The 23,818-nt window shown below is 52.6% G+C and overlaps 2 protein-coding genes across 5 annotated transcripts; both read right to left on the reverse strand.

Moving 5' to 3' along the window:
• Positions 1–57: 57 nt before the first annotated feature.
• LOC147204560 (SWI/SNF-related matrix-associated actin-dependent regulator of chromatin subfamily B member 1) lies at positions 58–4,445 on the reverse strand. Of its 2 annotated transcripts, XR_015100910.1 has the most exons (10): positions 4,289–4,445; positions 3,334–3,445; positions 3,122–3,251; positions 2,156–2,293; positions 1,934–2,061; positions 1,438–1,604; positions 1,187–1,377; positions 984–1,115; positions 494–691; positions 58–378 (listed from the first exon to the last, which is right to left on the reverse strand). XR_015100910.1 is itself a non-coding variant. In XM_086111133.1 (9 exons), the coding sequence occupies exons 1-9, from the start codon at positions 4,370–4,372 to the stop codon at positions 652–654; spliced, it is 1,122 nt and encodes a 373-aa protein (XP_085967259.1). In that variant the 5' UTR covers positions 4,373–4,445; the 3' UTR covers positions 409–651. The 2 variants fall into 2 exon arrangements, 1 of the variants encoding a protein (XP_085967259.1); XM_086111133.1 differs by lacking the exon at positions 58–378 and having other exon boundaries at positions 409–691.
• A 483-nt stretch (positions 4,446–4,928) lies between these two features.
• On the reverse strand, positions 4,929–23,797 carry LOC147204561 (ral guanine nucleotide dissociation stimulator-like). 3 transcript variants are annotated; one of them, XM_086111081.1, is made up of 18 exons: positions 23,237–23,797; positions 15,285–15,589; positions 15,018–15,092; positions 14,200–14,393; positions 13,912–14,036; positions 13,156–13,371; positions 12,922–13,025; positions 12,750–12,834; positions 12,558–12,635; positions 12,382–12,468; positions 11,916–11,948; positions 11,610–11,731; positions 11,444–11,539; positions 10,592–10,805; positions 10,426–10,500; positions 9,325–9,600; positions 9,102–9,216; positions 4,929–7,989 (listed from the first exon to the last, which is right to left on the reverse strand). In XM_086111081.1, exons 1-18 carry the CDS (start codon positions 23,255–23,257, stop codon positions 7,814–7,816), a joined length of 2,397 nt encoding a protein of 798 aa, XP_085967207.1. In that variant the 5' UTR covers positions 23,258–23,797; the 3' UTR covers positions 4,929–7,813. The 3 variants fall into 3 exon arrangements, with proteins under 3 accessions (XP_085967207.1, XP_085967206.1, XP_085967205.1); XM_086111080.1 differs by lacking the exon at positions 23,237–23,797 and adding an exon at positions 18,822–19,760; XM_086111079.1 differs by lacking the exon at positions 23,237–23,797 and adding an exon at positions 16,678–17,583.
• Between the last annotated feature and the right edge of the window lie 21 nt (positions 23,798–23,818).

The following is a 23,818-nucleotide window of genomic DNA, read 5'->3' on the forward strand; positions in this document are numbered from 1 at the left end:
GTGCGCGTGAGATCATGTGTTGTGACCAGTGTGACTACCGGACTGCGGACACGGGCAAAAAGATGTCACGGTGCAGGAGACCCTGACATCCGGCATGACTTCCTGTCGGCACCAAGCACCGTTCGTTCAAGGAGACAAGCTTTTACTGACAAGCGCGCGTCCCCGCTTGTCGAAACGCGTCATAAATCAACCCCGGCGGCGTGGCCGTTTTGCCCCCTTGCCGTCGCCTGAAAACGACATCGCAGTTGCGCAGGGCTTCAGGTCGCGAGCGCTCACGCGTCGCCCGTTTTCTGCCTTTGGTCATGTGACAGTCGTGAGCTGAGCCCTTGGGTACAAGCGATGCCATGTTCCGTGGACAGCGAGTGGCAACGTGGCCGTCTGAAGAGAGTCAAGCGGTGACAAGAAAAATAATGAAGCTTTTTTTTTAATTTTGTAAGAATCATTCAAATGTACAAAAGACCACAAATACAACATAACAAATATATTATCTGACTTCTTGTCCTGCGTGTGGTTGGGTGAGAAGCGAAACGGGTTCACGGGGACAGCGACCAAGCCCATGTCACGCCGTGTGCTTCCACAGGGGGGCGCTCATGACTGGTGGTGGTGAGGATGATGATGAAGATGAAGCAGCAGCAGCAGCATGTTGTTGTGCTACCAGGCCGGCGCCGTGTGGGCGAGTCGCCTCATTCGTCTGAAAGGAAACCCAAAAAAATGGCAGCACCTGAGCCATCTGGTGGCATTCACGATGACATTTTGGACACATGCCCTGCTTCAATTTACTTTCTGGAGTCAATTGTGCCTATCCCCCCCCCCGCCACACACACTTTTTCACCTTTTAAACTTTATTACATGTGTTTATACGCCGTGTAACGTTCTCCCTTTTCTGCGCGTGACGTTTCTTAAGCTTGTCCCCAATGTGTTTGCACATTTCTCCTTGTGTGCTTTTTCGCCCCCCCCCCCCCCCCTCGCGTGGTGACACCCACCTGGTGTTTCTGTCCTGGTCCCTGATCTTCTTCTCCATCTCGGCGTCCGTCAGCGTCTCCAGCAGGGGGCACCACTGGTCGGCATCGCCCGTGTTCCTGATGGCGATCTCCACCGTGGGGAGGGGGTTTTCGCTGCGGCGGGGAGGGGACAAAAGACGTCAAGCGGCGGGCCAGGGGGGGGGGGGGCAGCGTGCGCGGCTTACCTGAAGGCGTACGTCCTCTGGTGCCAACTGAGCTGGCCCCGGATGCTGTAGGCGATGGTGGTGACAAACTCGCCCCCCAGGCCCAGCTCGGAGCACAGCTTGAGCGCAAACTTCTCCGGCGAGTTGTCCCTCTCCGACATGTCCCACTCAAACTGGTCCACCAGGGAAATGTTGCCCACGTGGATGTTGAGCTGAGGGAGCGAGGCGGGCATGAGGCGGCGCGGGGCGGGGGCGCGGCCGTTTTGGCCTACCTTGATGATGACCCTCTGGTCTGTCTGCTCGTCCAGGATGCTGTCGGTGGGGTACGACTCCATCTGCTGGCGGATGGCGGAAGCGATGGCGGGCACGAAAGCCAACGGGTTGAGGTCCAGGTCGTCGCAGAGGATCTCGGAAAACATCTCGGGAGTCATCAGCTTCTCTGCGAAGCCACAAAATTCCACTTTTAGGCGGCAGCGTCGTTGGGAAACCCCCGACAGGTCCCGAGATGCTCATCGAAAAGCCAAATTTCCACCTTTGAAACTCCAGCCCTATGAAAGGCGGAGCTTAACTTCAAGCCTGACCTCGCGACCCCAATTAAAAACCTAACCTTCGCTTGAAAGGCAAACTCTCACCCGGCCCTCCGTTGAAACCAACTTTCGCTTTGAGCCCTCGTCAACTCCTTCTTGAAACCCTGACCACCAAGACTTGAGACCCTTGCGCCCAACCCTTGCTACGCGCCGTCAAAGTGTTGGCATGGTTTTGACGTGCCGTTCATGTTCCACGTGAAGGCGTCTCGGAGCTTCTGGCCTTCGATCTCCATGTCCAGCCGGATGGGCACCAGCACTTCGGACTGCGTGGCGTTCTCGTGGATCACCGCCGGGTCGTGGTCGTCAAAGCTGCACTCGCGTCGACACGCACCAACCCGCAGACATGAACACACGGCCGCTAGGACACAAGTACGCGCGCGTGCGCTCGGTGCCGGCGCCTGACCAGAGCGGGAAGGTCCTCTTTTTGTCCCGTCCCAGGCGGCTGCGGTTGATGGTGGTGGAGCAGGGGACGGCGTCCAGGTGGTGGGAGCTGTTGGGCAGCGTGGGCACCCACTGGCTGTTCCTCTTGGCCTTCTGTTCCCTACAAGGACAAACGTTCCACAAACGCACGCCAACGTTCATCATCGCGCATGCACCGCCGAGCCACCGGCACGCTGCGCTACCCCGCTCGGCCACACGGGGGCGAGGCGGCGCTTTGCGCGCTCAACAAATGCTGCGTTCAAAGGCCGCCGGTCACTCGGGAACTTTCGCCGTCAGCAAAAAAGGTGCAATGTCAACAACAAATCCTCGAAGGCAGCCACACTTTGAGAGCCAAGCTTAAAATCCCAAGCGTTTTTTTCCGAGCCGAATACAGGAGCCACCCAAACGCCGGCCTGAAATCTTTCATCTTGAAGTTGAACTTGAAACCCGAGCTTGAAAGTGCAGCCTACTCGGAAGCCCAAAGCCCATCGCGAAAACTCAATTGTTGACTTTCAAACTTGAACTCTGCCTTGAATCGCTAGCCTGGGTTTGAAGCAGCGCTTTGAAATTCTCATCGAAGCTCTCTCTAAATGCCAAACCCAGGCATACGTTGTATGGAAACCTGACCCGACACTTGAAACCCAACTATGAATCCCTAACCCGAATTTATAACCTGAATATGAAACCCCGCCTGAGCTTGAAATCCTACTTTGAAAGCCAAACTCGGGCATAAAATCTTCATTTGAAACCTCCGACCATGGCAAGAGACCTTAAATTGAAACCCCAACTCTGAATCCCCCACCCGGGCTTAAAACCTTCATTTGGAACCCCACCCGCAGATTTGAACTCCCAATTGGACAAGTGGGGTGGGCGGCCCCATTGGCAAGCCCGGCTGCACCTCGGAGCCGTCTTTGAAACGTTAAGCCCGCCGGCGGGCGGCGGGGCGTACCTGAGGTAGGCGGGCGGCTCGGTGCTGATGGAGACGGCCTTGTACTTGTCGTCGTTGCCGTCCAGGATCTCCTCCACCTCGCAGGCCCTGAGCAGCGTCACGCTGGTGGCCAGCTGCGTGTAGCCGTGATCTGAAAGGGCGCAGACGGTCGGCGAGGTCTCGCCATTGGCCGACGCGGAGGCCCCGTCCGCCTCCGCCGCCTTCGGACTGACCTTGCGACGACTCCACGATCTTCTTGCGCTCCTCCACCGACGCCAACTTCCTCCACAAGGACGGATAGCGTTTGTACAGCGAACCCCGGAACATCCGCAGGTAGTTGCCCACCTGAACGCATGGCGTCACGTCACTATTTGGGGAGCTACATTTGCAACCCGAAGCCAACCTCGTTTAAAACACAACTTGGGCTTGAGACCCCACTTTGAGACCTTAAGTTTGGCTTTGAAATGCCAGTGATTATTTGAGGCCATAACAAAGTCGTGAAAGCCTAACCTCGTTACTTTCAAACTCCCCCACCCCTTGAAGCCTCATTGTGCAACTCGAGCCAAGTTTAAAACCCAAACCGTGCCTTGAAACTACTTGTACTTTTAAACGCGAACCCTTGTTTTAAGCCCCTCGCCTTGGCATGAAACTCCGGCCGTCGTCTAAAACCCAAAGCTCGGCTGGAGACCCGACTGATTTGGAACCATAACCCTTGTTGAAAACAGGAACAGAGGCTTCAAATCACGACGCGCTCGAAGCCCTGAACCTGGCGTTAACGCCTAACTCGGGATGGACACACTCACTTGAAGCCCCCCACCCCCCCTCCCCCGGCTCACCTCGCTCATTGAAACCCCTTTCCGCATGTCGGCTAAGCGTCTTAATTCAAATGGAGCCGCGGAGCTACGACCTTAGCATGCTAACTCCATCAAATCAACGCACGCTCGTCCAAGAGAAAAAGAATGCAAGCCCTAAACGCGAAATGAACGGGTCACCGAAAACGCCCGTGCTTTAAAAGCCGAAAGCGGGCGACGATATTTGCAGAAATAAAGCTCTTTTATTGGGACACTGACGCTCCCAACTTCGCTCAGCAACGGTAGCGTGTCGGCTAACAACGGGCAAGAAGTTGACAATGAAGCAAAAGTTGCGGTGAAGAAGGAGAGGAAAGGGTTCAAATGCAGACACACCGACCTCCGAGCCGATCATGTAAAAGTCCCCATCGTCTTCCAGTTGGAATTTGACAGGCTTTTGGCCAAACGTCTTGCTGAGCGCCATACCGGAGTGGAACGGAATAACAAAAAAAAAAGTGGCTTGGATGCGCGAATGCGCAAGCGCAACACTGGCCCGGCCGGCATTTCCGTCGCGTGGTGATGACGCCATCACAGACCGGCGCATACGGGAAATAAACACCAACCGGCAATTTCATTGAAGCATATACGAGCTCGGAAAGAGTCATTTTTGATTAATAACATACACGCGGTAATAATGCTCGAACGCAATCGCGTAGCAAAAGCGGGATGGGTGCGTGTGCGCAAATTGCACAGACGAGGTCATAAAACCTAAACAGTGACTAATAGTAATTACGCATAAATTATAGCACGATTGTCGAGAGTAACTGATGAGTGACGTTTGGATGATCTTAGTTTCGGGCTAATCTTTTTTTTTTTGTGCTGATATTTTTCTCGCATCTTTTTCATTTTGAATAGCAAATCAAACAGCATTTCAGTGTTGCTTTTTAAATATATTTGAACAAAAAATTCTAGTGCCAATGTTATTGTGTTCCAACTAAAGCAACCAATCCATGAGGACAAATAGACAGCGTGCGCCTCGCTCTTTTATAAACGGTTTATTCATATGTACATTAATATATTAATCTATAACCAAGAGAAGAGGGAATGTACAATGCAAAAAGAAAAACCTATATACAAATCAATAAATAAACAGTGGGGACACGTTTTTGTATTCTACATTGTTTTTAAGAGTGTTGTTGGGACGAGAAAAGTAGTGAAGGAAGAGACATAGAAAACTATCCCAGTCTTTTAGTTCAAATTGGGGGGGGGGGGGGCATTCCGAGCAAAGCGGAAGGCAACAACCACTAATACGACGCAAACACACGCACGCGCATTCCAAGCACCGCGGGGAAATCATCTCGACGCGCACGCGCAACAGTCATCACAGAAACGTCGGCTGCACGGAGAAAACACCATTTGTCTTTTCGCCTCAGACAACAACACACAAAGTCTTGTAGTTTTAATTTTGCAATTGAAGGATGAGGCTACGGGAAACGCATGGAACTCCTGCGGTGCAGATCAAGCGGCAGCTGCTTGTCCACGTGTCACCAAAAACAAAGTAATAAAACCGTTTTAAAAATGAATTAAACCACTACAGGTTCGTTCAATCGCCATTTTTGCAATAGTAAAAAAAAAGATAATGATATTAAGTGACACTTGATGTGAAGTTTAGTCTCAAAAGTCCCGTCGAGTTGTTCGGGTGTCACGTTTAAGCGCCACGTGGCAAATGGTATGTCATGAGGCGATGAAGTATGACGTCAGCGGTGCAACCTATCAAGCAATGCGTCACGTCTTGTATCATGGCGGAACATCGCAAGTGTCACTGTAACATATCAGGAGATACGTCACGTGACGCGTCAAGTGGGTCCAAGCGTCATGTCGGCTGTGACATAACAGCTACAGAGTCACGTCAAGTATTCTCAAGTGTCATGTCGGGAGACGGCCGAGCCCATCAAGCGTCACTTCAGCCCATGTACGCGTAAGCATGTCAAGCGTCATGTCAAGTAAGTCGCACTCGGCGTTGGGCCCCGTCAAGTAACGTAACGTAGGGTGACGTCGCGTCGAGTGCCGCAGCTTGTCAAGTGTCACGTCGTGTTGTGACACTTCCAAGTGACACGTCAAGCGAGGCGGCGTGCCTTGGGATGATGTCGTTTCCGCCCCGTGTCTCGGGGCGCCGAGCTTCTTGACACTCCACGTGCGCAACATGTTGTCATCTGTTCATTCTGGGCGCAGACGTTATGCCGGCGTGTGAATTCACGACTTGGTTAAAAACCAAAAAAAAACCCCAAATGTTTGTTCCCAGCGCAAAAGGCAGATAGATCACTTGATTGGCAACTTGTCCCTGCTCACCACATCCACCAGGACACTTTTTGTCGTCATTTGTTCACAGTGCTCGACCTGAAGCTCACAGTGACCCCATCGCCATTTAGACTCCAAGCAAATAAATGCAAAAAAAAAAAAAAAGGTTTTGTTTCGTGGCAGCGACGACAGACAAAAATCACCTTGCGGCGCTCATGCCGTTTGCTCTGCGCCGGTGCTTTTCCATCACTTCCCATGGTGCTTTGCCAGCCGCGCCTCAGACTCCAACGCGGTCGCGTTGCGTTGGGAGGAGTCGGAGGAACTCAAACCAGATCGCCTCCGGCGCTTCAGCATCTTTTGCCGAGACCTCCGGTTCGTCATTCCGAAAAGCTCGACTTTGACAGACAGTGCTCAGCAGAAATCACAACAGGTTAAAAAAAAAATACATCCAAAATTGAAGGAGAAGAAAGCTTTACTCCAATTGTCGGCTTTTTTTTTTAATACTGTCTGGAGTTTTCTGAGAATATTTGGAATTTTATATGACTAAAGTGACGTTTTATTCATGAATCAAGTCTTGGGAGAATAAAGCCACCCCCCCACCAAAAAAACAAAAAACCACCATAATCTGGAGAAAAGGCTTTTGTTCTCAAAAATGAACTCTTATGAGTAAAGCCCAAATCGGACAAGATGAAAGTAAGGCGTTTTTTTTTAATTTGTAATCTTATGAGAAAATTAGACGGACTTTCACAAGAAAAAAAGGTAAGCTGACAACAAAGTCATTGTTTCAAAAGTTGGAATCGTTCAAGACAAGTCAAACTTTTTAGGATTTTATTTTTTTTTTTTTAGAAAAAAAGGTAATTTTTCAAAAATTGAAAAAATGTTCAAGAAAAAAAAACGAAGACTAGTGTTTTCTTTTTGTGAGACAAATATTGGAATCGCAAGGGGGGGGGGGGGACAGGCTTCTATTCGGATGATTTGAATCTCGACTAAGAAATAAACACCAGCCTTGTCGTCATTTATGCCAAGCACTGAGCCTTCCTTCCTAAGTGCAAAGTCCTTCGTAAAAAAACAAAACAAGACACGACGATGGCAACAACAATTGATGGCCAAGGCCCGCCAGTGGGCAAAAATTCCAAAAGTGTCCTTCAATCGCTTCCAGTGAAACATGGCACCGCTTCAAGAAAAGATCATCAGCACCCCAAAAAAAACCTGAAAAAATGCTCGGCACAGCTGACATATATACACGTAGTCGCCCCCCCCCCCCCCGTCACGTGAAAATCCGGATCCTACCGGCGAGACGACCGTTTGTCAACAACGCGGGCGACGGGAACATCCGGATCCGGTGCGTCCGACCACGCGTCTGCACGCCGGGCGGGGGTCTCCGGGGGGGGCCCCGTGGATCCCGCCCACGGGACGAGGCCCGTTTGAGCGCGCGTCACCACGCCGGGTCGGAATGCCGTCCGTAATTTCCAAAGCGCCGCCGCCGTCGTACTCCCGGGACGGCGTCCGTTTGATGGTGCGCCGCCGACGCGGGGGCCGGGATGCCGGAAGACAAAACAACCAAACCAAATCCAAAGTGCGACGTGTCGACGACTTGGCCCCCCCCGCAAATTGAGGTCCCGAGCTCTCAGAAAATGCCCTTGGCGATCTTCAGTCCTTTCTGCTTCATGCGCGGCAGCGTGGAGCTGGCCACCGTCTTGGCGCGCGTCGGCCGCGCCGGCCCGCGCTTCTTCAGCACAAAGTCGTAGTTGGCGCTGGAGTTCATGGCGTAGAAGACGTTGGCGTTGTCGGGGATGCGAAGCTCTGAACGCAAGCAGAGGAGACAGAGAGAAGCGTCGGTGTGTGTCGGCCGGGGGCCGGCGGCCGAATCCCTCGAGTAGGCAGATTTCGCTTTTTTTTACCATCATTATCGATGCGAGGCTGCACTGCATGAAACCAAAGATGAAAGCTTTTGTCAGGCCCAAGCATTTCAACCAACCCCCCCCCCCGACCCCCGCCCCCCAGTTTGGAGACATACGGTACAGAACGTTGAGTCGACATTGCCCCAAAAAATGTTCCATCTGTTTATATTTTTTTAATTCACTTTAGTTTTGGTGTAGTTTTAGTTTTAGTTTTAGTTTTTTTTGTCAAGTGCAAGATGGGGTGGGGGTGCGGGGGGGGCTTTCAAGAATTGCTTCAGAATGTCAAGTAAGATTGTCTGGCGCAAGAAGCGGCGAGGTGGTGACCAGCTCCCTGGCCCGAGGGTCTCTTCCAAAAGGACCCCCCCACCACGCTGATGGGGCATTGTGACTTTCGGCGAACGTCGTGCAAGTGATCATTTCCAAATGTAAACAACGGTCGAGATTTGCGGAAATCTCGTGCCGCATATTGGAAGTGACGTTTTAAACTTGAGGTGAGAAATCCCCAACGCGTCTTTGCAAAAACGAATTATTCTCGATGACCAAATCTTTTGAGAGTTGATTCTCCTCGCGATGACTCCCGCGATCGCCCGTTTGGAGGCGGGAATTTTCACCGTGACCAATTTTGGCGCCCGGCGTGGCAGATTTTTTTTATTTTGAGCAGACTCCTTCCTTCAGACTGGCAGCCCTTCACGCCGATGAGCAGTCAAAAAGTCAAGGGTGGAGGGGGGGGGGGGGGTCTCGCGTCTCGCCAATGTCGGACCTTCCGGCAATGCGGAAATAAATTTCACATCTGATATCGAGTGACCCAAAAAAATGAAGACAGAGGACATTTTCACAGTCCGGACAGCGAGTTTTAGTCATCGTCGGTTTTATAAACTTTCAGCGCGTCCCAGTTCGCCCCCCCCCCCCAAAAAAAAAGCATTTTCCTTTTTCTTTGCCTCCGTCGACAAAAGCGTTTCCCTCCGCTTTAGCGGCCGTCCTTTGTTTTCGGTTGTCATGCGGCGACGGCCCCACCTTTCTCTTCCGAGATCTTCTGCACCAGCTCGTAGTCTTCGGTTTTCTCCCTCTCCAGGTTGTGTTTGATCATCGCCTTGCGGATGACGGCCGGCGTCTTATCCTGACTGGTCACCTGCGCCCACGGGGACAAACGGCAAAGGCCGCGGCGCTCGAAAAGGCTCGGCGGCGCAAAAAAGGGAGAGAGCAAAGGCGAGCGCGGAAAGGCCAACCGGCGCCTTACCAGGATGCTCTTGTACATGTTTCCGTTCTCCACGTCGAGGCTGACGCGGATGATGCAGCAGTCGTCCACCTGCTGGTTGTAGAGGGGCAGCGACAGCGTGGAGTAGTTGGACGCGGCCGACGCCGAGCGCTTGTGCGAGCGCGACGCCGACAGCGACGGCGGCGCCGCCGCCGACGACACCGACGACGACGACGCCGTGCTGGAGCCCGACGCCGAGCCCGAGCTGGAGCCCGTGCCCGACGCGTCCAGAGACGACAGCGACGTGCACTCCCAGAACTGCCGCGGGCGAGAGGAAACGCTCAACATCCAGGAAGCGCGGAAAAGGATTCGCTTCCAGACCCTTTTTGCGCGACTCGGGTGGGGCATTTGGACCGTCGAGTCAAACGTTTTAAGGTGGAAGTCAAAGTCAAATGGCCTGAAGGTGAAAGTGAAGGTCAAATTATTTTGGGAGCAAGACGTTTTTGAAGGAGAAAAGTGCCGCCGAGTTGTACCGTGGAAATGACGGGAGATGTCGTGTAGCGGCGGCGTCGTCTTGAAATGTTTGAAGGGCGACGGGCAAATGGTTTGCATTGGGAAGCGGCCGCAAAATCGTCTTTTCGGGCGGACAAAAAGGCAGAAGTGAAAGCAAAAAGAGAGTGGCTGCCTTTCCAGCAGCTCCTATATTTTGTTCTTCAACTTCTTCCTTTCGTTACTTTGCTACTGTGAATTGGGAATTTCTCCATTGCGAGACTAATAAAGGTTTTCTTATCTTATCTTATATTGAAATAGCTGGAACTTAAATCTTCTCGGTGGTATTGGACAAGCGAAGCTTCGTGAGGCACTTGCCAGAGCTTTTGACTCCTCCCACTGGTACTCTTGCTTGAAAGACGCAGGCCACGCCCACCGCACGGAGCCAAGGGAGGAGTCGAGGAAGACGGCAAGTGCTTCGTGAAGCTTCGCTTTGCCGTCGCTCGCTTTTCGGGAGGAACGCTGCCGTCTTCGCAAATGTCAAAGGGGGGGGGGGGGGGGCGAAACGTGCCGCGGAAATGTGGCGAGTGGGAGTCGACGAGTCTCGGAAGCAGCGAGTCAAACGTTTTCAGACGGAGGTGAAAGGAGCAGTACCGTGGAGGTCGTGTCTGCCGCCGAAGTTTCCCTCCCCAGCGCCGAGACGGAAAGTTTCACCGAAGGCGTGGACGTCTAAACACAAACGCAAAGTCGTGAGTATCCGTTTTGGAATCCGCCCCGCGCCCCCCTCGCGAGACGGGGGTGCGGGCGACACGGCTCTCACCTTCCTCTCGTGTCCCTCGGGCGAGTCCGAGAGGAAGCTGGCGTTGACGTCCTCCAGGTCGGAGCCGCTGGAGCTGACGGAGGTGACGCTGAGGGCGTCTCCGCCGTCTTGGTAGGGTCGGAAGTGGGCGTGGTCAAAGGACTTGGAGTGGGAGCCCGCCGCGCCGCCGCCGCCGACCGCCAAGCAGCCGGAGGAGCCCTCGGCCAGCTGGCGACTGCACGCACGAGCGAAGGCGCGACGTCAGGGAAAAGCGGAGCGAGAGAAAAGGAGCGTTTCGGGCGTCGGGAAGGAGAAAGTCTTTGTTCATTTCAAACCCTAAACCGGGCTCGGAGTGAGAATTTGAAAGGCCATCTTTGGCTTGAAACCTGAATTCTTCCCCTGGTGCGACTGCGGCGGCGCTCAAGCCGAATTTGAAAGACGAAGGCGGTCCTAAGAATTGAATCACGAAACCCTCATTTGAAATTTCCAAACGGAATTTGAAGCTCAAACTGGGCCTCGGAGCACCAACTGCGAAAACCCAACAGGAGCTTCGAAACCTGGACTTGAAACCCCAACTTCAGGTTGAAACCCTCGACCTGGATTCAAGCGCTCATTTGAAACCCTAACAATTCCTTCGAACCCTCTTGACACCCCACTTTTGAAAGCCCGACTGTAGCTCAATATGTAACCGTTGTTCAATGGCCTAATTCAGAACCCGACCTTTAACTTCCAACCCTCGGCCTCGTCGGAAGGCGAATTCCAAAGTCCGGCAAGACCCCCCACTCCCCCCCCCCCAATTTCGAGCGCGGGCGCTCCACCTGAAGTCGAAGGATGCGTCACCAATCCGATGCTAAGCTAGCCGGTGGGACTCACTCGCTCCATCGTTTCATGATGCCTCCGTTCTTCTTGGCTCGCAGCGTGTTGCTGGCCGACTCCGAGAGCGGCTCGATGTCGCACGACAGCTGGTAGCTGCGGGACGAGAAGGGAGGAAGGCGATGACGCGCCGGCGCCGGGCGGCGAGCGGCGAGCGGTCGCTTACCTCTCGGCCTCGCTGAGCTTCTCGGCGGAGGCGAACCACTCGCGGAAGTGCGCGTCCTGCGTGAAGCTGTAGTTGTTGGACGCCAGCTGCAGCAGTTTGATCTGCGCGATCACCTCGAACTCCTGAGGAGAAAAAAAAAAAAAAAGGCTTTTGTCCAACCATTTTGGTGTTGGGTGTCGACTGGAAATGACATCACTCAGGTGATGACCAATCGGGGCTTGGATTGCGAATGTCACGTGACCGAACACAAAGCCCAAAACCAGGCGAGCCGCTAAGCTAGTGAGGCTAAGCGCCAACCGGACGTACCTTTCGTCTCTTCTCAAAGTTGATCAGGCCACCCTGGAGGACACAAAAGCAACAATCTTTGGCCAATGACGATCAATAAAAAGACAAAGTCAACAGCAGATTTCAGGGGGGGGGGGCGGGGGGGGCCACAAACGTTTTGAATTCAAAGAGCGTCTTTTGTGCTCGCACTTGCGCCGCGGAACCAATTGGAGTGTTCCGTCAACCTGCCACGCGTCTTTTTTGGGTATGTGGGAAGAAACCAGAGCACCCGGAGAAAACCCACGAGAACACGCCAACTCCGCACAGGGGAGGGCAACAGTCCAAATTGAACCGCGCACCTCTGCACCGTGAGGCCGACGCGCCAAATACTCGACCGGCGGACCGTCCTGTGCGCGCTGCCCTCATGCAAATGCGTTCACTGACGTCATCTTTTTTTTTTTTTTTAAATTCTCCGGAAAGTCGTCGTGACAAAAAGAGCTTGGCTGACCTCGGTGTAGTCCTTCATGGCTGTGTCCATCATGACCAGGTCCGTGAGGAAGGTGCCCAGGTAGGGAATGGTGCCCTGCATCACGCCCTGAACACGCACGCACACGCCACACGACGCCATTGAGTGGAAGCGCCAGTTTGTCGTGCCGCCACTAGGTGGTGCTGCGCTGTACCCACCAGGTCTCTCTGCTGCTGGTGTCTCCTCTGAGCTCGCTTGGGATTCAGCTCCAAAGTAGCAAACTTGGACGTTCCCTCCTGGGGGGGGGGGGGGGGGGGGCCGCAACAGCAACATCAACAACGCAAAGACGCATCATTACGCATCGTCGGCCTCCCGCCGTTGTCCGTGTTCTGCTTTGGCGGGCGTCTCACCTTGACCAGCAGCTCCCGGCTGAGCGAGTAGTTGTTGTCGTCCGAGAAGATCTCGGAAAGTTCGCGGAAGGTGCGGAAACTCTCCCTGCGGAGAACAAAAGCGTTTGAGAAGCGCGCGGCGGCGGCGGCGGCGAAGCGCGAGACAATCACGGCGGGCGCGCCGAGGACGGACCGAGACACTTCCTCCCAGGTCCTCTTCAGGCGGTGGACGGCGTTGCACTGCAGGGCGGAGAGGATGGCTCGCAACGAGGAGAAGTTCTTCAGGATCCGGCACTCCTGAGGGGGCACGCGCGCCGCGTTTTAAGACCTGCCTTGAGCTCGACAAAAACGGCAGCAAAGAAAGAACGAAATCCCCCCCCCCCCCCCCCCCCAAACAAGAATTGGGGTGTGTTTGTGGCATGCTGACCCGGGCCACGTCGATCCACCTCTCCAGGAGTCGGGCCCTCTGGTTGTGCTTGAGGGCGGCGTTGCTCAGGCTGGTGCTGATCACGCAGTTGGTGACCGAGTTGAACTGGGCCACCGTGGCGCGGATGGTGGGGGCCAAGTGCTCTTTCCCCTTCTTGTCGCGCTGCGACCAGATGCCCCCCAGGCAGTGGTACGGGACCACCTTCTTGAACAGGTCCTGCGCGCAACAAACGCAAAATGCTCACATTTTCGGGTTTTTTTAGGACCACTAAATACATCTGCTCCTGACAAATGATGACTTTTTGGGGTGGGGGGGGGCAAGGGGGGCTCTATTTTCATCAGAATTTTTATAGCAATTTTTTTTTTCATCTAGCGATACTCAATTGCCGTTAAGATTTTGATCTTGGCGAAAATAAAAACAAAAAGTTGGAGAAGCCCCCGCCGCCCCCCCCCCCCCCCCCCGTCCTGCTGCCCAAAGACGGGCTGCAGCGTGCCGTAGGCAGCCGACTAAAGTCAAGGCTCGCCTTTCTCTAGAGATCAAGAGTTCGGTTTTTGCTCCATGCACGGCCCTTCGTATACAGACAGCGCCGGTTGTCTTCAAAAGCGAGGAGGCGGGGCTCCGCCGATGGATGGATGGATATTGCGGGGCTCTTTTTGCCGGTCATTGTGATGCTCTCGGTTGTTCGGTTTCACGTCGTCGTTCTTTCTGTCCTTTCTACCGCGCCGGATCGCTCTCCGCGCTTCCCTTCGCGCTCACCGCGTCCATCAGCGTGAACTGCTCGGCCACCATGATGGGGTCGAAGGACAGGAAGCTGAAGGTGGGCAGCTCGTCCTCAAAGCCGCTCTCCTCCTGCGTGGCGAACGGGCAGCCCGAGTGCTCGCCTGACGACGCAAGACGAAGGTGAAGGTGAAGGCGGGCATTTCAAGAGACCTTTCGGTTTTCAATTAGGGCCTTCAAACGTCAACTCAATGACAAAACGACACGACGGCGCGCCCGCATGAGATCGGCCCAAGGCCACTTGTGCCGGCCTTGCCGCTTTCTTACCGTCGGTGTCGGGTTCGCGCTGCTGCCGTCTGTGGAAATGCGCCAGCAGGTTGCGGGCGCGACGCTCCAGGTCGGAGCCGGGGAAGTGAAGGTGGAGGTACGACAGCAGCTGGTGGAGGCGGTCGTAGCCCGGAGGAGTCCAAAAGTCCTCGGAGTACTGGTCCAACCACGCACCCAAGATGGACGACACCGTGCTTCACACCGCAGCGGCACACGCTCGCATGTTAGCATCGTGCGTGCTACTTTCGCTCCGGTTGACAACATGGCCTCAAGTGCACGGAGGCGAGAATTATGCTGACATGCTAACGCGTTCCTGTCATTAGTCGATGGATTAGACGGCTTCCAAATGCGTTCCGAGAATTCACAAGCAAGACCGAAAAGGCTAAATGCTAGCAGGGTTACCAATGTCAACATGTTAGCGTCCCTTTCGCGTTCAACTGACACTCACTTGGGGGCCTCCGCGACGCTAAATGAGAACAATGCTATGCTAAAATGCTAAAATCAGGGTCAGGGTCAGCCGTTTCAAGTGCATTTGTCAATGTTTCTGAGGGCTCATTGAGTTCCAACGCAAAAGCGGAACCCGAAGCTAAACGCTCGCAATGCTAACATGTCAGCGTCACTTCCATTTCAACTGTTTGCCGATGTTTCTGTGGCCTCCGTGGGGGGGGGGTTTGAACGCATGTGGCAAAGTTACACAATCAGCCTGACGCTAAATGCTAGCAAGGCTAAATGAACGCTATTGAATATGGTGCGCAGATATTAAGAGAGAATAATAATGATTGAAAACAAAGAAGGGTCAAGAAGATGCGTGGTCTCACTTTCTGAGCTCGGTGCAGTCGTCCTGGCAGACGCGATGCGCCGTCGTCGCCGGAACGTTCTGGAGCCTGGCGTACCTGTCAGAAAATACAGAGACGCAAAATTTAAGATGGCTTCCCCCCCACCAAAAAGCAACAACAACAGAAAAGAAAGATGACGGTGAGAACTATTTGGCGAGGTTTCAAGCCCGGCGTAAGTGCTTTGTCAAGAAAGGTGAGGGACGAGGTCGGGGTTTGAAGCCGAGCGTTCCGAGATGGGTCGGCCATTACCTGTTGAGCAGCAGGTCGAGCACCTGCTTGGCGGTGGCGAACGATCGGTAAGTGCAGAGGAAGATGGTGACGTAGGTGGAATCTTTGCCCTTGAAGGCGGTGACCATGTACTCCACCAGCCTCTCCAGGGTGCCCGCCTTGATGGTCCGCACCTTGCACGTCTCGTACAGGCTGAGGCCGGCGTCCGTCTCCACGCCCAGCCAGCGCTGCCCCTTGCTGGACGAGTGGTGCAGCTGCACCTTACGCAGCGTGATGGTGAAGATGGCGTCGTCCTCCACCTCCTCGCCGATCTCCTGCGTCGAGCTCTAAGAGTGGCAAACACACACGCACACACACACACACAAAGCCCTCTTCATTTATTGTTCAGCAAACAGCAAATGATTTCTGTGATGAAACGAAACGGAGCCTCTGATTCCATTGAGGACAAAGCTCCGATCTACATGTAGCTCCAATCTCAGCTAAAAAAGAAAAAATCTCTCCCCAAAAAGCTCTTCGTCAATCAATAAGTGAATGAGATGAAAGCGGACGAGTGGAATTGAGCCCGCGGCCTTTTTGCAGCAGTCAACAAATAAGAGCATAAAGAGGTTTTTTTTATGGAGGAAAAGAAGGTGACAAAAATGTCCCCAAAGAGCATCCAAGATTTTTATTTTTTTTTTTAATTTTCAAAATTAAGATCTTGTCAAAGGCAAAACGGGACATCGCCATGTAAAAAAAAAAAATCGAACAAAAAAGTCGAAAAAGAAAGTCACGTTGTTCTAGTCCCCCAGCCCCCAAATAAAGTTCCAAATTTATTAACATAGAATATGTCACCATTTGATTTTCTATTCGTGATTTACTCTCGTGGAGTTTTTTTTTTGTAACATTACAGCATTTTGATCTCTTGTGAAATTATTACTTTTTATTCAAGAAAAAAAAATTCGAAGCTTTTCCATGTGAGACAACAAATGTTTGGCGTAAAAAAAAAAACATTCTTCATTTTTTTTGTAGCTGTCATCTTTTTCAGACTGTCATAAGATTACAAGTTCTCCAAAAAAAATGTCATTTTTGTAAGAGTGTGACTTTTTTTCTGTTAGGATTACGACTTTCTGCTGTAACCCCCCCCCCCCCCCGCTATTTTCGCATTATTATTGTATTATTGGTGATATTGTTAGCATTGTTCTTACACATTACAAGTACTGTAACATTCTTTATTTGATTATAGCATTACAAACACATTTGTATTAGTTGTGTGTCTGTTTTTACAATATCATGTATACAACTCTGACTTTATTCGAAAGTGTTCCAAATCAAGTGTCCCGTAAAGAGGCTACTCGCAACAAACTGACCGGTAATCCGCCCCCCCTCCACACCCTCGGGGAGCCCCCGATTTACAGCTCCCCCGAATCGGCCTCACCTCCGGGAGAGGCAGGTCCGGGTCCAGCTGCGTGAAGCTGTATAGCACCACCGGGCCGCGGCTGTCGGACACCTCCAGCTTGACCCCGTCCCACACATCCCGCGCCCGCCGCGACGACTCGAACATCTCGGTCGGGCCCCGCTCGACGGCGCCACCGAAGCGGGGGGGGGGGGTCGCGAGAAAGGGCCGCCGTCACCGCGGGGAAAGCGACATTTCGACGGCTTTGTTCGCTCGCCGAGGCCCCTTGGAGGCTACCGACAAGCGGGACGTTTTCTTCGACAGACGACGACGACGATGGAGATGGAGATGAAGATGATGATGATGCGTTTATGGGAATCGTGACTCACTCGGGGACTTTACTAAGCCACGCCCACAGAAGCGCGAGGCCTTCGTATCCGTCGTAAATATCGAGATAACACGAGTGCAAAAGTGGCTTGGCACCACACACACACACACACACACATTGATAATTAATTTCGATAAATCGACTTCAAACTGGAATCACTATTTCATCGTGGAAAAATCAACTAATCAGTTCAACCCCTTTGGCCGACGGCGCCCAGAAATGCGCCTGTAAATAAAATATATTCTTAGAAATGTGCCGATGAATAAAATATATTCTTATTATCGTTTGTTAATCCGTAAATAACGTGTATTGTCATTTATTATTATGAAGCACAAGTTTCCAGAGTGTCAGCGAAGGCAACATCGCTCTGTGCCGCCTCGAGAAACAGTGGCTGCGTTTTGATTGTTGGGGTTCACTATGGCAGCGCTCACCCACACACACCCACACGCACAAGCACGTGCACGCGCACATGACCGCCAGGGCAGACTATTTTTTAGATTGTGTGCCAGTGCCCCCAAGTGGAGAATATGTTCTTTTGTGGGAGGGGGTGGGGGGTGGGGGTTATCCAGTATTATATAATTTAGATATGTTTTCCCCTCAGAATCTGTCAGACCAGATGTGTTTGAGTGTTGAAGAAAAATCGGGGAAAACATCAGGATAACAGCCAGGCATAACGACAATATGTCCTATGAGTCAGGAGAGAGTAAAAAAAAAAAAAAAAATGTGGTGAAGACCATTCATCCATGAACAGAACTGCCAATCCTCAGGAGGGGAGGAGCCTATCCCAGCTGTGCTGGGGCAGCAGGCGGGGTACACCCTGAACCGGTTGCCAGCCAATTGCAGGGCACAGAGAGACCAAAACCATACCCGCTCACACTCGCACCTCGGGACAATTTAAAATGTTCCATTAGCCTCCCACGCATATTTTTGGAATGTGGGAGGAAAGCAGAGTACCCGGAGAAAACCCACGCAGCCACAGGGACAACATAACAAACTCCACACGAGGAAGGCTGGGGCCGGATTGGAACCCTGCACCCATGCACTAACCAGTTTACCACGGCGACAACCATCGAAACATCAACTCGAACCGACTGCTCCCAAAAGTGGGTGTTCATTTTGTAATTGTTGGCCTCATGAACAAAACAGCGTGACGTGTGTTTGTTTTTCCTAATGTGACGCATCTTTGTCAATTTCTTTGACTTGCAAGCAAACATTTGCGATATGAGCGTTTTAGAAAGACATATTTGAAAACACAGTGGAAACAAGCCATCTCTCCAGAAAATAGCACTGCGCTAATTCCAAAAAAAATGCAACTACAGTGGACGCTCACGCGTGTTCACCTATTCGCTGACTTTTTTTTTTTTTTAATTAAAATTTTCAAGGGGTTGGGAAGGCGACCCCCACTCTTTCATCATATGCTCATGGCCAGTATCTTGACACTTAAGAATTTTGGGGGGGTCAATGCGATCTTGAGAAGATCGCTTCGAGTGGACGATAAATGAGCATCGAAAAAGAGGCCCCCAAAGTATCGAAACGACACGGACACGTTGAAGCACAACATGTGCGCGCTGAACCAGGTTGTGAAAAACAAACGAAAGCAGATCAATAGGAGAGCGACTCCAACGAGGGCCGCATCGCCATTCTGCTCTCGCCGCTGCGCTCCGAGACAACTGACTTCTTTTTACACTTGTAAACAGTGTTCAAAGTGGGGGAGCCCCAGCCCCCTCCGCCTTTTTTCGCCCTCTGTGGCGATCGAGCTCAAAGACGTCTCCCCAGGTCGCGCCGAGGCGAGCCCAACCTGTGTTCGGGTCCCGTCAAAGTCTCCCGCCTCCCAGCAGCCTCCCGACCGCACCAGCAGTCCACAAGTCCAGCGGCTCCAGCTCCCCATCTCTGAAATCCCGAAGGAGGTCCGCCGACACCTGCGCTTGCCTCTGCGCCCCCTTAAAAGTGGGGCGAAACCCCTGGCGGCCGCCCCGGCTCCGTCCGCATGTTTGCTTTTGCAGCTGTGTCAACAAGCGCAGGAACAACACTGGGAAAAAAATTAACTGGTGGCGACTTGAAAGAAGCCCGCCAGCCCGGCGGCGAGCCGCCGCCGCCGCGGACGAAAAAGGAAAGCGAAGCACATGCACACAAAAATGTGTGGGAAGGTCCCAAAACAACGGCAAGATTGATGACACGCACACGCTCACCCGCACAGGCACAGGCACGCGCGCACGCAGGCGCGCCGACACTCGGCATGCGCGAGTGTGCAACAAAGTGGTGCAAGCCAGTTACTTGAATGCAATCGCTCCTCGCAGCGTTTTCAGCTTGCACAAGAGAAATGTACACAAGCACTCCAAATAGCAACGTGTCAGGTGGCGGCCATCTTGGTGGAACTGCCGCACGTCAAACGCCCCAAAAACTCCGATGAAAATGCCTGCGGAGGTCCGTTGCTCTCGGCTGCCAATCGTCTTCCATTTGCGCTGGACTCGGCATTTTGAGCACAAGAGGCCGCGACCACGCGTGCGCACACGACAAGCCAAACCCGGCCTTCCGGGCGTATTGACGCCTTACTTTGAAGCCCTAACCCTGTCTGAAAACATTCCAACCCCTAACTCAGGCGCGAAAGCTGATTTCCGACCCTCATTGGCTTCAAAGCCTCAGCCTTGCTTTCAGTCCGATTTGAAACCCAAAACCGAGTGTGAAAAAGCCTCACTCAAAACCTTAACTTGACACCCTAATCTCTTCACCTGACAAGGACTTCAATGTAAACGTGCTCCAAATCAAATCGACTCACTTTCTTAAAACCCTGATTGAGGGAATGTTTCCACTGTTTCAATACGCACGCACGTAAACATAGTGGCGGTGGCGCCCTCACCGGGTGCTCCGCGAGGTATGTGGGCAGGTGTAACGTGCCCATCACGGTGGCCGGCTGCTGCGCCAACGCTCGCGGCACGTTGAAGATCTCCTCCATGTTGTCGGCGCATCAACCGCACCCTCGTCCCGGTGCGCTAGTCTCGGTGCGCTAGTCCCGGTGCGCTAGTCTCGGTGCGCAAGTCTCGGTGCGCTAGTCTCGGTGCGCTAGTCCCGGTGCGCTAGTCTCGGTGCGCTAGTCTCGGTGCGCTAGTCCCGGTGCGCTAGTCTCGGTGCGCTAGTCTCGGTGCGCTAGTCCCGGTGCGCTAGTCTCGGTGCGCTAGTCCCGGTGCGCTAGTCTCGGTGCGCAAGTCTCGGTGCGCTAGTCTCGGTGCGCTAGTCCCGGTGCGCTAGTCTCGGTGCGCTAGTCTCGGTGCGCTAGTCCCGGTGCGCTAGTCTCGGTGCGCTAGTCCCGGTGCGCTAGTCTCGGTGCGCAAGTCTCGGTGCGCTAGTCTCGGTGCGCTAGTCCCGGTGCGCTAGTCTCGGTGCGCTAGTCTCGGTGCGCTAGTCTCGGTGCGCTAGTCCCGGTGCGCTAGTCTCGGTGCGCAAGTCTCGGTGCGCTAGTTTCGGTGCGCTAGTCTCGGTACGCTAGTCACAGGCTGCTCCTGGGCCGCCACTCGACCACATGTTGCCTACATGCAACAGCACGATCGGTTTTCACGTCAGCACTGATGGATTGTGGCGGGGGGGGGGGGGGGGGCAGCTCTGCGACTCAACCGGCACCTCCCTTTCCTCCTGTATCTCTCCTCCTTTCCTCCTCCTCTCTCGAGTCTTTTCTTTCTTCCTTAACCAATATCTCTCAATCACCCCCCCCCCTTGGTCTCTCTCTCTCTCTCTCTCTCTCCCTCTCTGTCTCATCTCTCGCTCTTTTTCTCACTCCGTCAGGACTTTCCTCTCTCGCACGCTTGCCCTCTCCCTTCTTCTCTCCCCTCCCTCTATCTCTCCCTCCATCCCTTCCTTCCTCTCTTTTGAAATTCCCCTGCCTCCCTTTCCTTTCTTACTCCCTCTTCCCACTCCTCCTTAACTTTCATTCCCCCCCTCTTTCTCTTCGTCACTCTCTCGCTTTTCCCACGCACTCCTCTCTCTACCCTCTGTCTCTCTCTCTCGCTCAGGCACCTGCTGGAATGTTGGGCGCTCTCATATAAGTGTCTCCTCTGTTGCCATGGCACCTCGCCGCCAGTCAATCAAACGCGGCGGCGGGCGTTGCGCTCTGCTTTCTGTTTACACAAAGTCGAGTGCGCGTCATCGACGTCCCGTAACGTCGGTTTTGATCAAATCAAAATCATTCGGAACTTTCATATTCTGGTGTGTTGTGCAAGTGTAACAAGAAGTTAGAAAGGCAATTTATTGGGTTTGTTGGGTTTTTGGTGGGTGGGGGTGGGGGGGCACATTGCTGTAATCTGGCCCCTTTCCGATGTTGCTGCAGTGCAGGAAGTGAGAGTGAAAGCTGGCCTTTGTGTGGCCAAACAATCAAGGCCGCTCCGCCTCCCGCTGCCTCGCTATATGCAGCGTGACGCGCGATCATGTTTTCAAAGTATGGTGTCAAACCAGCCTTAGAGTTTCAAATTAGGATTAGGATTTCCCGTTGGGCTCTCAAGGGAAGGTTTCAAGACGCTGTCATTATTTTCAAATTAGGATTTTCAACCTCAGTTAGGATTTGAAGTTTCAAGCCACGGTCGGGGTTTCAAGTATCCGCCGGCAAATTCTTGTCTCCATGGCAACGTGCGTCCCAGTGTGCGCTTTTTACACAGCACTCGGTCGACTGATCTGATCGGTGCGACTGGGCGCCACCTCGCCCGCCCTCCGGTTCTCTTGGCACCGGACACCGGCGGCGGGCGGCCATGTTCGACGCCAGCGCGCGGGAACAAAGCGGCCATTGAGCTCCCATTCACGTGCTAATGACGCTAGCCGGCTAGCGGAGGATGTCCCGCACATGAATGCCGCTGCCATGGCAACCAGCAGCCGCGGGTAACCACTTCCTGCGGACTCGCTGACAGGGCAATTATGAATGCAACTTTTACGCCAATCACAAAGGCCCAATTTAGTGCAAGTCAAGTCTGCCTAGCAACAACTGACTTGCTCGAAATTCTGGGATTTATTTTTGCTGTTGTTGTGGCTGAACTGCTTCTTGTTTTGATTTTCTTCCTGTTTTAACACTCTGAGTGTTACAATTTAATTATTCAAAAATATTTATATTTTTAAATTAAGTATATATCAGTATTATTAAGTATAGATTATTTTTCTTCATTTTGGTCATTTCAATGAAAAAAAAAAGGCCCCCCAAATATTACAAAAGGTGGTATTTGTCGGGAACTGTAGCAGGATTTATGAGTCGTCTGAAAAAATATTGACATTTAACAGTCGTGGCAGTTCATAAGCCAAAGGGCAAAAGTTTCTAGCCTGAGTTAGGGTTTCAAGGTAAGGTTTGGAGCCTGAGTCAAGGGTTTTAAACGTGGGTTTGGGTTTGAATTGGGGTTTTGAATGAAAGTTTGGTTTCAAACCAGGGTTGAGTTTTTCAACGACAGTTTCAAGCATGGGTTCGCGTTTTAAATCAAGGTTAGAATTTGCAATTAAGATGTGAACACATGAATAGAGTTCCAAATTAGTGTTTCACACCAGAGATAGTGAAGTAAAAGGAATGGCGCACGCACACACACTCACACACACACACACACACGCAACAATTTTATTTCTTCTGTTGTGAGCAACGTTGCCACTTTTTTGGGGCGGGCTGATCAATGCCGTCTTACGCCTCTGATGCGCTCACTGTGGAAAGTCTGCATGAAAGGTGCTACGTTTAGCAGGATCTCTGTGTGAAAGATGTTTTTTAAATTGGTTCCACCATGTGCGGGAATAATGAATCCCTAGGTTCTTGATGAATGAAAGATGGAGAAATATCCCATCTCCTGTTAGGTGCAGCCACTATGTTTCAGAATCTCTATAAGAAAGGGGTTATTACTGGCAACACCAGTCACTGTAGTAAATAATCTCTGGGTTCCGTGTGCAAAACAAAGACATACATAGCAGATCTATTTTGACGACTATTTGCAGGATCTTTGTGTGAAAATGATCTATGACTGATACCACCAATTGCAGGGTTTGTGTGAAAGGCAAAGGGAAATAAATATTGAAAAACAAAGAACAACAAATTCCAGATCGACTCTTATGGCTATTTTGGAAGGTGGTTGCATGAAATGAATCAAAATTCTGATTCGGTGAAGATCATGTCGGTCACCGGTGATGCTAATTAGGCACATGCAAATGAACCCCGTGTCCAGGTGGGCTTTTGGGGACAATCTGTGCCATCTTTTCATGGCTTACCTGTTTTTCCAGCATGATCATTCTCTCGCTGTCATGACCTTCATGAGCGTGTTGAGGTGCGCCTTCAGTCGGCCAGTCAGTCAGTCGCTCCCCTCGGTTAGCATCCTCATTGAGATAAAGAAAAATCCGAGGAGTGGGGGGGATGAGCTAACTATTTTAGCCGTGATGCTAATCGTGAGCTACGGTGTTTTAAATGTCCTCTTCGCCGTCAGCATGTCTCCACATGGCGGGGATGGGGGTGGTGGGGGGTGCGGTGAGAGGTTAATCAAAAGCAGCCAGCCGTGGAGCTAAAGTGATAGCTTAGCGTTAGCCGGCTAAAGAGCGAGCGATGGTGTTTATTTGTCTCCTCCCGCTCTCATCCGAAAACAAGACGACATCGGCGGCGCGAGGGAGAAAATGATGTCCTCTAGCGTCGTTTCTCCACACCAAACCTCCACCGTCATCGCCGTCCTCGTCATCTTCCCCGCCAACGAGAAGTCGCCCCAGCAGGATGCGGCGATGCCACCGCGACCGCAGATGCTTTGCTGATGCTGGCGAAGGTGGAGGCGAATCTCCGCTTTCGTAACGGCCGTTGACGATGCT

This window comes from Hippocampus guttulatus, chromosome 5 (genome assembly GCF_054856545.1).
Source record: "Hippocampus guttulatus isolate MCC_2025c chromosome 5, RoL_Hgut_1.0, whole genome shotgun sequence".
NCBI classification, from domain to species: domain Eukaryota; kingdom Metazoa; phylum Chordata; class Actinopteri; order Syngnathiformes; family Syngnathidae; genus Hippocampus; species Hippocampus guttulatus.

Bases quoted from the DNA above. Each gene is read 5' to 3' on its own strand.
- LOC147204560 (XM_086111133.1), bottom strand. From the start codon at position 4,372: ATGGCGCTCAGCAAGACGTTTGGCCAAAAGCCTGTCAAATTCCAACTG. The intron at 2,062-2,155 runs GTCAGGCGCCGG...ACGCGAGTGCAG, and splicing joins AAGAGGACCTTCCCGCTCTG to CTTTGACGACCACGACCCGG. The intron at 1,605-1,933 runs GCACGTCAAAAC...GTGGCTTCGCAG, and splicing joins CTTCACGTGGAACATGAACG to AGAAGCTGATGACTCCCGAG.
- LOC147204561 (XM_086111079.1), bottom strand. From the start codon at position 16,803: ATGTTCGAGTCGTCGCGGCGGGCGCGGGATGTGTGGGACGGGGTCAAG. The intron at 11,732-11,915 runs GTACGTCCGGTT...TTTTCTCCTCAG, and splicing joins ACTTTGAGAAGAGACGAAAG to GAGTTCGAGGTGATCGCGCA. The intron at 7,990-9,101 runs GTGGGGCCGTCG...GCTTGCGTTCAG, and splicing joins GAAGATCTCGGAAGAGAAAG to AGCTTCGCATCCCCGACAAC.